The sequence below is a fragment of the Entelurus aequoreus genome, linkage group LG09, assembly GCF_033978785.1.
Source record: "Entelurus aequoreus isolate RoL-2023_Sb linkage group LG09, RoL_Eaeq_v1.1, whole genome shotgun sequence".
Classification (NCBI taxonomy): domain Eukaryota; kingdom Metazoa; phylum Chordata; class Actinopteri; order Syngnathiformes; family Syngnathidae; genus Entelurus; species Entelurus aequoreus.
Genome location: NC_084739.1, coordinates 930,750 through 943,664, shown reverse-complemented (window position 1 = coordinate 943,664; position 12,915 = coordinate 930,750). Strand labels below are relative to the sequence as shown.

Below are 12,915 nucleotides of genomic sequence, written 5' to 3'. Positions count from 1 at the left end.
TCATCCTAATAACATCCGAACAGTTCCAGTTATGATAACACAGCAGTTTTGTACATAAAACAGCAGGCAATTAGCATAATGCGGATTTTTCAACCCATTTTTTTTCACCCGGTCTACAACTGGCATTGACGTTAACAGAAGTGCAATCTAAAACTGGACTTTTCGAGCCTTCTTTGATGCAAAATCATCAATTACGTCAATTCAATTCATTATGCAAACAACTTTATTCATCCCTCAAGAGGCAGTTCATATTGAGCAGCAGGCTGTCGTGCTTCGCAGAGCCGACACACGGGACCACAATAATTAAATAGTCAACAAATGCATAAACAGTACAACAACACAACACTAAAAATGTGTTTTGTAATCATTTAATTTTGCAGGTGACGTTGACTTACTATGACTAGAAAAAAAAACAAAGTTTTATCACTAGTCTAGTTGTATCTAGTTGTATTTATTGTATTTTTGTATATAAGTCATAAATGACTAGAAAATGACTATGACTAGAAAACAGAAAGTTTCTGAGAAACTTTCTGAGAGTAGGCAAGTTGACCGGACTCGTTGACATCACCTTCAACATTAAACAGACTTTAATTATAAAACTAATGTCCCAAACATAAAAACGATGCAAAAGTTGCCGTATATTTTCCAAGTAGATTGAGTACCAGACTTTTTTTTATCAGTGTTGTAAACGTTCTTGTCAACACCATATCTCATATTTTAGCTTTTTACCTGATTGTTTTGAATAAAAATGCTCCACGGTGTATTTGATGCAGAATGTTACCCTGACCTTACCCTGTTTTCTGACTGATTGTTCACTGACCTCATTGCAAAAAGTCAGTGTTCAAAAACAACAACAAAAAATACAAAAATGAGGTGTATTTTATTTGAACTGAGCAAAATTATCTGCCAATAGAACAAGACAATTTGGCTTGTCAAGACTTTCCAAAACAAGTAAAATGAGCTAACCTCAATGAACCCAAAAATAGCTTAAAATACCGTAATTTCCGGACTATAAGCCGCTACTTTTCCCCCTCGTTCTGGTCCCTGCGGCTTATACAAGGGTGCGGCTTATATACGGCCTGTTCTTCTCCGACACCGACGAAGAGGATTTCGGTGGTTTTAGTACGCAGGAGGAAGACGATGACACAATGATTAAAGACTGACTTTTCATATATATTTTGATAACGTACAGGCGAGCACTTTGTATTACTTTGCACCGTTGTATTATTTGTACTCTGCACGAATGCTGTTCGCCACGTCAAAGATGTGAAAGTTTAATTGAAAGATTTATTGTTAATAAATGGGACGCTTTGCGTTCCCAAACAGTAGGGATGATGTTTGATAAGGAATTATCGAGTTCGAGCCTATTATCGAATCCTCTTATCGAACCGATTCCTTATCGATTCTCTTATGGAGTCCAGATAGGTTGTTGTATATGGAAAAAAACACACAATATTTGGTTTAACAAAAGCTCACTTTTATTATATAATAAAAAAATAAAATCTATTAAATAAATAAATATTGACTGTTACCCACCTAAAAAATAAAATAAAATAAATAAATATTGACTGTTGTTACCCAAAGTATATTAAGTGGGATTTTTCAGAGAAACAAATATATACAGTAACACAAAAACAAGCTGTCTCTGTGATCACTATAGGTGTATAAATAAAAATATAGTGTTAAATAAAATCAGTCCCTTGGGCACAAAACTGAAAATAATACAGCTCTCCAAAAAGTGCACTTCTGCTGCTATTGGAACATAACTGTTTGTTATGATGCTTTGACATTTTTGCACTTTATTTCTTTATTGAAAGAAAATTCTATGAAGAGAAAAGTTATTTGCAAATGTGGTTACAATGCTAAAAAATGAAAAGTTAAAGCTAAAGAAAGAAATACACTTTTTTGAGTTAACATTATTTCTTTATGGGGGAAAAATGTTATGAGCTAGAGCAGGGGTCACCAACCTTTTTGAAACCAAGAGCTACTTCTTGGGTACTGATTAATCCGAAGGGCTACCAGTTTGATACACACTTAAATAAATTGCCAGAAATAGCCAATTTGCTCAATTTACCTTTAACTCTATGTTATTATTAATAACTAATGATATTTATCTTTGTGGAAACACTGATCATCTTAATGATTTCTCAAAATAAATATATATAGAAACAAATAAATATCAATATGCAACACTTTATTTTTATATTTTCTCTGGGTGCACATTTTTCAAATTGAACATTTTCAAATGATCACTTCTAAGACAGTCTTGTGAAATCACAATATCCCATTTTAACTAACTAGCCACTAACATTTTTTAACAAATCATGAATTACTTTGCACCATGTTTGTACAAATAACAACTCATGTAAAATACAAAAGTCAACTCTCAAATTTTTAAATAAATCATGTCACACTTTGAACTGGACACCAAATATGTTATCTGTGTCTTTGTCAGTTAGTGATGACCAAGTCTTTAACATATTTTCTTGGATTTTCAAATTCTATTTGAGTTTTGTCTCTCTTACAATTAAAAATGTCAAGCAAAGCGAGACCAGCTTGCTAGTAAATAAATCAAATTTTAAAAATAGAGGCATCTCACTGGTAAGTGCTGCTATTTGAGCTATTTTTAGAACAGGCCAGCAGGCTACTTATTTGGTCCTTACGGGCTACCTGGTACCCGCGGGCACCGCGTTGGTGACCCTTGAGCTAGAGAATATAACAACTACACTACCCAGCATGCAACGGGAGTTACGAGCATGCGCGGTAGCCCCAAAAAGTGTTGCATGTTGCTAGCTGTGAAAGTAAACGTCAAAAACTCAGCCAACACGCCTCGTCTGCATTATTTATAATTAGACAGACAACACATCTACAGTGTGATTTTGTTTTGTTTTCAAGGAAAGAAAAAAAAAAGTTAAAAAAGGGAGATATGTTGTATATATATGTATGTGCTGCGGCTGTTTTAAGAACGTTGCGACAGCTGCCGTAAAGGAGGTGCGTTGCTAGCCTGGTTGCTATGTTTCCGGTTGGTGGTAAAAGTGTTGGTCATGTGTTTTACCCTGCTAAAATCTCTCAGTAAAGTTATTCGATGGATTATAGCTTTTGTTTTGAACTTTATTACACCTTGGAGCGCTTTTTCCCGTCCATTGTTTTCCTGCTTTCGCTATCTGCGCCTAATGACTGAGCTACGTGACGTCATTTCTTGTGATGTCCTACGGAGCATTTCTGGTCGGGACGGGATTCCAATAAAGAATCAACTCTTTTCCTTTACTATAGTGGTCTCGATAACGGGTACCGGTTCTCAAAAAGGGATTCGAGTCCGAGGACTCGGTTCTTTTCTTATCAAACAACCGGGAAAACCGATTTTGAGTATCATCCCTACCAAACAGTCATCTCTGTCCCGACAATCCCCTCCGTGGTAGCAGGAACCCCTATATACTACGGTAATTACACATCAAAACCCCGCGGCTTATAGTCGGGTGCGGCTTATATATGGAGCAATCTGTATTTTCCCCTAAATTTAGCTGGTGCGGCTAATAGTCAGGCGCGGCTTATAGTCCGGAAATTACGGTAAGTATATTCTCACTAATAACAAGTGCACTTTTATTGGTAGAAAAATAATGAGACCTCTATGCTCAATATGTTGGAAAATATTCTTAAATGAAGTAAATGCTAGCGCCATTATCTTGACATAATGATATGCGCTCGGCATTACATTTCTTAAAACCAGCAAACTTATACTAAAAACTAATTTATTGTTCTTAATGGAAAGGCAACAAAGCAAGCGCTTGTTACTCTCGGGGTCTACGAGCCGCTCAGGCAAATCATATGGTCTAAAAATGCATTTTTCCATTGATAACATGACATCATCGCGCCAAGTGTGTGCTCTTTCAGTCAATTAGTGCGCATGTATACAGCCAGGCCCCCGGTCAAATTTTTTTTTAAATTGTAATTTTGAAGAATTTATCTGAATGTGCATGTACTATTTCTGTTCAAAATTGTTAGAAATGTCACATGTTAAAGCTTTTTTTTTTTTTTTTTAACGCTTGAAATAAGAAATTATTACTTTAAAAAAGTCGTTTTATACTTGTGAGTAGGGATGTCCGATAATGGCTTTTTGCCGATATCCGATATTCCGATATTGTCCAACTATTTAATTACCGATACCGATATCAACCGATATATGCAGTCGTGGAATTAACACATTATTATGCCTAATTTGGACAACCAGGTATGGTGAAGATAAGGTACTTTTTTTTAAAAATTAGTAAAATAAGATAAATAAATTAAAAACATTTTCTTGAATAAAAAAGAAAGTACAGCAATATAAAAACAGTTACATAGAAACTAGTAATGAATGAAAATGAGTAAAATTAACTGTTAAAGGTTAGTACTATTAGTGGACCAGTCATGTGTGCTTACGGACTGTATCCCTTGCAGACTGTATTGATATATATTGATATATAATGTAGGAACCAGAATATTAATAACAGAAAGAAACAACCCTTTTGTGTGAATGAGTGTAAATGGGGGAGGGAGGTTTTTTGGGTTGGTGCACTAATTGTAAGTGTATCTTGTGTTTTTTTATGTTGATTTAATTAAAAAAACAAACAAAAAAAAAACGATACATATAATAAAAAAAACGACACCGATAATTTCCGATATTACATTTTAACGCATATATCGGCCTGCCGATATTATCGGACATCTCTACTTGTGAGTGTTGATGACACAGCTTTGCAACACTTGATATTCTAGTTTCAAGCATGTTTTACTCAATATAGGTCATCAAATCTCAGCAACAAGCTGTAATATCTTACCGGGATCATTTAGGACCAAAACCCTTAAAACAAGTAAAACACTCTAACATAAAATCTGCTTAGTGAGAATAATTATCTTATCAGACAGAAAATAAGCAAATATCACCCTTATTTGAGATATTTAATCTTACATAATTTCAGTTTTTTGCAGTGCGTGTCATTTGTTGTGCTGACAAAAGTGGTTATTTTAACACAAACCCTGATCTTCTCACACCCCAATCCAAGTGTGTGGGGGGTTTTTGTTAGAATAATTACGTATAAGTTATCACACAACTCTTATGCTTAAAGGCCGTTGCTATAGTTATCATCAATTGTGCTGAAGTTATGCTTTTCTATCTGTACATAGGCACACAACTTGTAATCTTGCTTTGCGAGTTGTCTCGTGTCTTGCAGTTTCCAGACCCTGCCTGCTGACAGCCAAGGACGGACGTCGAGTACCTTGGCGCGGACGGGACGGAGACAGGGCGAGATCACGAGTGTCAGCACATTTCCATTCTGAATAATCATGTATTGTGTCTACTGGGGCTGCCTCAGTGATGTTAACTAGGGACCTCCTGAATAAATAGAGGAGCACGTGGGACTGTACCTTAGAGCGTAGGGGGGAACGGTAACTGAGTGTACAGCCCCATACGTCTCTCCTCATGAGCAAAATCCAACTCTACTGATTTGATTTCATCGCTGACGTCGTCTCACAAGATGTAGTTTCTCTTTAAATATCCTTCTTGAAAATGGCCTTGCAAATATGTATCTGCCACCTAATCCACGTTTTGGTGTCCTTCTTTTTGGGTCAACACTTCCTGCTTCATGCTAAGTTGCAATTTGTAATTGGATACTCTCTTTGGAGTGACAAGTGAGTATCCAATCACAGTGTCGTCAACATCAGGCTACCTAGATAGGCTACTGTCAACAACTTGTGATCTGATTGGCTATCACAACTGTCTATCCAATCACAGGAAGGGGTAAATGTCCCGTTCGACCTTAGGCCAGCTAGAAAGCCTTACTGACAACAACTCGTGATCTGATTGGCTATCGCAACTGTCTATCAACTGTATGTGCCCGTTCACTTACAGTGCACGGACGCCCGCATTGTTGATTCTGTTGGTTCGATCCCCACCTTCTACCAACCTCGTCACGTCCGTCGTGTCCTTGAGCGAGACACTTCACCCTTGCTCCTGATGGGTGGTGGTTAGGGCCTTGCATGGCATCAGTGTGTGAATGTGTGTGTGAATGGGTGAATGCGGAAATAGTGTCAAAAGCGCTTTGAGTACCTTGAAGGTAGAAAAGCGCTATACAAGTATAACCCATTTACCATTCATATACTGACTCATCACAATTAAATGAGCAACCAACTGATGTAAAATAATGGCTATTTGTTAGAATAAAGAAAGGTGACAAAAAGGAATCGTGTGCCTTACCCCTCCGGGGTTGCCATCCGAGGCTGTGACGACCAGACGGTAGCGGTCCGTGGTTTCCCGGTCCAGAGGTTTTTCCAGAATAAGAAGTCCAATCCTGTGGAGAGTATAAAACCACATATGAGACTGAAGCCCCAAAATGTCCAATTAAAGGCTTTGTGTATCTTTAATAACATTGTTTAAGCACACAACAATACAAGAAACTTCACTTACCACTTACACAAAAGGTGTAAGTGTTGTGTAAGTGTACGTTTGTGACGTTAAAGTGCATCCGGCAGTGGGGGCTCCTCTATGGGGTCTTGGGGCACTAGGAGGTTAACCCCTTTACTACTGTTACCCCAGGTGGCCCTTGGCAAAGGCCTCATACCTGACTGCCCCCTAGCCAGGGATACGGTGAAGACCTCAACGGCGGATCAGGCGGAAGACGGTAGATTTAAGAACTACCACAAATGTAGCAAGCTACACTATATCGCCAAAAGTATTTGGCCACCTGCCTTGACTCACATATGAACTTGAAGTGCCATCCCATTCCTAACCCATAGGGTTCAATATGATGTCGCTCCACCTTTTGCAGCTACTACAGCTTCAACTCTTCTGGGAAGGCTGCCCACAAGGTTGCGGAGTGTCTTTATAGGAATGTTCAACCATTCTTCCAAAAGGTCACACACTGATGTTGGCGGAGAAGGCCTGGCTCTCAGTCTCCGTTCTAATTCATCCCAAAGGTGTTCGATCGGGTTCAGGCCAGTCAAGTTCATCCACACCAGACTCTGTCAACCATGTCTTTATGGACCTGGCTTTGTGCGCCGGTGCACGGTCATGTTGGAAGACGAAGGGGCCCGCTCCAAACTGTTCCCACAAGGTTGGGAGCATGGAATTGTCCAAAACGTTTTGGTATCCCGGAGCATTCAAACGGCCTTTCACTGGAGCTAACTCCGGAAAAACAACCCCTCACCATAATTCCTCCTCCACCGAATTTCACACTCGGTACAATGCAGTCCGCAAGCTGGATGTCTTCCACTGACGGTGCCTCAGATACATCTTGGGGATCTCATGGAGAGACCACATCACCAATGAAGAGGTGATGAGAAGGGCAGGGGTAGCACCATTGTCGGACATAGTTTCTGACATGAGAAGGAGAATGGACTGGACACGTACTCCGACTGCCAAAAGAGAAACCGGCAAGTGTGGCAATGGACTGGGTGCCAGAAGGGGGAAAGAGGAAGAGGAAAGAAGACGTGGAGACAAACAGCCAAGGAAGACCTGAGAGAGATGGGAGTCAGCTGGCATGGAGCAAGAAGGGTCGCCAGTGACCGGAACAAATGGAGAGGACTCGTCACCCAATGTTCCAACAGGAATGGGAGGAACTAAGTCTAAGACAATACAGTCCGAAATGTAGCATTCTCCTGGCAACCTCCAAACCCAGACTCGTCCATGGGTGTCCAGATACTTTTGGCAATATAGTGTACTTTTGTTTGTGACAATTTTTCCGGGGATAGCTTCCCCTGTAGCTTAGCTACATTTAATCAAGAGTGACTTGTAGCTTAGCTTAGTACATGCTTATTTATACAAACAACTCCCAGGAAAAACCAGCACACACAAAAACGTAACCCAGGAGAACACAAACAACAGAGCCAGGGCCACAAAGAAAACACAATGGAACACAACAACTCTGGATAACTCCCCGTTATCCCGATTCTCCCGCACAATTGGAATTTAAAGCTGCTGTGGACCAAGACGGGAACTAAACAGATCTCATCCGTCAATCATAAGGAATCTTAGAAACTGATTTTGACTTCGATGGTGTCCAAGGACTTTTGTCAAAGGCTCACAGAATGTTTCCGTGTTTGCCTTGTGGTTGACTGAGTAAAAGTTCTTTTTTGGGGGGACTTTTGGAGTGTTTATGTTCCCATTGCTGCACAAAGGATGTCGAATCCTCTCGGACTGCTTCAAGTCTTGCGTATTCGATATGAAAGACCACCGTGTGAAGACGCAGACCTCTACCTTGGTCCTAAGGCTGGTACACATAAAATATATTTTTTTTATCTGTTATCAGAGGTGTGGACTCGAGTCACATGACTTGGACTCGAGTTAGACTCGAGTCATGAATTTGATGACTTTAGACTCGACTTGACAAAATGTAAAGAGACTTGCAACTCGACTTAGACTTTAACATCAATGACTTGTGACTTCACTTGGACTTGAGCCTTTTGACTTGACATGACTTGCTACTTTCCCCAAAACCTAAAGTTTAAAAAGTTATTTGGGAGCGCTCCGTATCTTTCATTTTGTACGTGTCTGTCTATCAGCATGTGTGCTGCGTGTCAGCGTGTGTGCTCTCAGTACAACAGCCAATCAAATTAGATCTACATTGTTTTCATCACACAGCATTCAGCCAATCAAATTGCAGGACAACCAATGAACAAGAGTTGTCAAACAATGCGCCAGTGAGAAAGATTTATACCAAAGTTGGTTTCGTTCGGGTATAAAAACTACGACTTGGTCAACAAAAAACGAATTGCCGTATGCAAATCACGCAGTTCGAATATTACAGACGGAGACAATACTAATATAATACAAAATATAATACAAAACTTCATTCGACATTTGAAGTTGCACAAAGAAGGGTAAGTTTTGAATGTAAGCTAACGTTTATTGGCTAAGTAACATGACTTTTATTTGCTGTGTAGTTAAATCAGTGAGGCTGTAAACTCACTGCTAACGTCATAACCATAGACATCTTATAAGTAGACGCAGCATCGAGCGCTACTGCTTACTGGCGCAGACGAGACGCGGGGCCGCCATCTTGGAGTGGTGATCCGCTCCACTCAGTGCAATTCATTTGGCAGGAGCAATGAACTGTCAGCGCATTTAATTCATTTTACCTCACTGAATACCACTCGTTTTCACGCGCTTTTTGTCATACGTGTAGCTATGATAACAGACACATGTTTTATTATTCATAGTTTGCTTAACAGTAATAGAATATTCTTATATGCTATAAGTGACCAGACGTCCGAGATCAAAACTGGGAATATAAGCCCAGAGAAGGGGGAAAAAACGGTCAGCTATTTTTAAGTTGAAGAAACAATATAATTACGTTATATATACATGCGTATATCCTACATAAACAATGTATGAATACATTAGATATCTATATATCTTATAGACCGTATCTCTGTTGCTGCAGCAGCAGATAGTTTATTCTGTCTTGACACTTTGTATCGATATTTTGTATTACATTCTTCCCTTAAATGATAATGTTTACAGTGATTGTTATATATGTATTTTTTATGTATGTCGCTTTGGATAAAAGCGTCTGCCAAATACTTAAACATATATAAACACCTGAAAGTCTTTATATCAGCTAAAACCACCAATCTGTTTCACTGGATTCAGAATAAAACCAAATGCTGTCTTACCCATCAATGTTAGTATTTGAATATTGTTACTTGAAGACTTATTCCTGGTTACAATTATACTGTTAAGAAAGTATTGTCTTATATTTTGCCTAAAATGAGAATGCATCATAATCAGTGGCGGCTGGTGAATTTTGTTTTAGGTGGGGCTGAAAGTTTGTAAACCAAACCCCTGTAGGGGCGTCATCCTCCCCCAGAAGATTTGTTTGTGATTTTCACATACAAATATTGAAGATCTTTGCTCCTTCTTAACTCTGTGGTAATGTTATTTTCATAAAATACAACCAAAAGTACATTAATGTTAAATCTTACTTGTGAAAAGTAATCCCCCGATTCCTATTTTCAACAGTCCGCTCATTTGAGCAGGAAAACGCTGAACACCAGCCCGGCATCTTTGTTTTCTACCTGTCAACTATCAGTTTAGGCTGCTCGCCGGCTCCTCATCACCACTTCAAGATGCAATTTGCTCGCGTCACAGCAACCAATACTGCGTCTACTTATAAGATGTCTATGGTTATAACATCATTTCAAACACAGCAATATGTTGCGTCCACTGCAGTTTGCTTCCTTATTCATACTTTTTGTCAAGTGATTTTTTTAAGCAGGGTTGCATGAGGTACCTACACTTAACGTTACGTTAGTCAATGTATCACACACAGTAACATAACGTTAGACGGCGGTCAGCAGCACCGCATATTTTAGCCACCTACAAAAAGACAAGCATAGTCAAATAAAGGTCAGTTAAAATATATACTATATTAAGAATATGTGTACATATTGCATAGGGCCCTGACATCTAAAAAGTACAACTCTGTTCATTGTTATGTTCATGTATTTGTTATGTTTTTCATGTGTACGCACACATAAACACACATACAGTATGAGATGAGATCAATGAGATAAGGTAAGAACAGAATAGAAACTGCTGTGGAACTAGTTACAATGCAATATGCCATGGAAATACAATGTTAACACTTTTGTACAAATAAGTACAGTTGCACTTGTTTTTGCAAATGTGTTTATTCTGTAAAGGAATGAGTTAAATGTTTAAAATTGTTTAAACTATTAAAATGACTGGTTAATAGTGCTATTATGAATTGCAATGTCAGTACTATTTTTTTTCCTGCTATTTCAAATGCACTTGTTTTAATAAATAAATACAGCGGTTTAAAAGCATACACAATCTGTGTAAAAATATTAGTCTGTGGTTAAAAGGACTTGAAAGGACTCGAAACTCAAAATGCAGGACTTGTGACTTGACTTGAGACTTTCCAGTCTTGACTTTGGACTTGACTCGGGACTTGCCTGTCTTGACTCGGGACTTGACACGAGACTTGAGGCAAAGACTTGAGACTTACTTGTGACTTGCAAAGCAATGACTTGGTCCCACCTCTGTCTGTTATAGACCTCTAACAAAAAAGATACAAAAATGTGCGCTTGTGAATTTTTACCATGTTCCAGGATAAATTGGAATTGAGTTTTGCTCGTTATTGTTGGCCCCGACCCGTTTTAGGGCTAATTTAAGGGACAAATTCACTCCTAACACACCTAAGACCACAACAATCTTAGACATAAAATAATCCGGCTTTTGCGGTCTTTGGTCGGGAGAAGGAAAACCGAGACAAAAAGTATTTTTGTGTGTTAGATATCTCACTTTTAAGTGGTTGTATATACATATTAGGTTTGTACGGACAACCCTATATACCGTATATATATATATATATATATATATATATATATATATATATATATATATATATATATATATATAATATATATATATATATATATATATATATATATATATATATTATATATATATAAAAACAAACAAACAAACAAAAAAAAAATTTTATATATATATATATATATATATATATATATATATATATATATATTATATATATATATATATATATACATATATATATATTATACATATGTATATATATATATATATATAAAACAAAACAAAAAAAAAAAAAAAAATATATATATATATATATATATATATATATATATATATATATATATATATATATATATATATATATATATATATATATATATATACATATATATATATATATATATATATATATATATATATATATATATATATATATATATATACATATGTATATTATATATATATATATAAAACAAACAAACAAAAAAAAAAAAAAATATATATATATATATATATATATATATATATATATATATATATATATATATATATATATATATATATATATATATATATATATATATATATATATATATATATAATATATATATGCGATACTAATAGCTCACCGGCGTCACCTCTAACGACGCCGTACCTGGATGTAAACAAACGCCATTGGTGGATCTACACCTAACATCCACTGTAATGATACCAAGTACAAGAGTGTATCTAGTCAATATGATTACATCGATATTTTTTAGCATCACAAAATCTTTTTTTCGTTTTTTTCAAGTTCATATTATGTTTATAAACTCAGTCTTCGACGCATGAGGACTTTGAATATGACCAATGTATGATCCTGTAACTACTTGGTATTGGATTGATACCCAAACTAATGTAAAGTATCTAACAACAGAAGAATAAGGGATTATTACATTTTAACAGAAGAACATGTTAAAGAGAAAATAAGCAGATATTAACAGTAAATGAACAAGTAGATTAATGATTAATTTTCTACCATTTGTCCTTCATAATGTTGACAAAATAATAGATAGATAAATGGACACAATATGTTACTGCATACGTCAGCAGACTAATTAGGAGCATTTGTTTTCTTACTTACTACTAAAAGACAAGTTGTCTAGTATGTTCACTATTTTATTAAGGACAAAATTGCAATAATAAACATATGTTTAATGCACCCTAATATTTTTTGGTAAAAAAGCTAATAATGACATGTTTTGTGGTCCCCTTTATTTAGAAATGTATGGAAAAGTATTGAAATACATTTGGTATCGATACCAGTACTGAAATGGTATTGAAATTGAACAACACTACTTTGTGCTGGCTTCTATAAGCAGCAGTTCATCCTCTGTATATTCAGCTTCAAAAAATGGGAGCAATGGGGAGACCGGGCTTTCTGCTCCGCCGCTCCCAGTCTGGAACGCTCTCCCTGACCACCTGAGGGCACCACAGACTGTGGATGCTTTTAAAAAGGCTTAAAAGCCCTTTTTTTTTTTTTTTTTTTTAAAAACTTTTTTTAGATATGTGCATACTAGCTATAACTATTTTGCTGTTCT

The 12,915-nt window shown here is 36.8% G+C and overlaps 1 protein-coding gene across 1 annotated transcript in view; it reads right to left on the bottom strand.

Moving 5' to 3' along the window:
* The window catches only part of LOC133657824 (protocadherin-15-like), a 69,805-nt gene that overhangs the window by 44,219 nt on the left and 12,671 nt on the right, over positions 1–12,915 (bottom strand). The window contains exon 2 of the mRNA XM_062059605.1: positions 6,233–6,326. Coding sequence (XP_061915589.1) covers positions 6,233–6,326 — 94 coding nt within the window. The remainder of the gene's footprint in view (positions 1–6,232; positions 6,327–12,915) is intronic.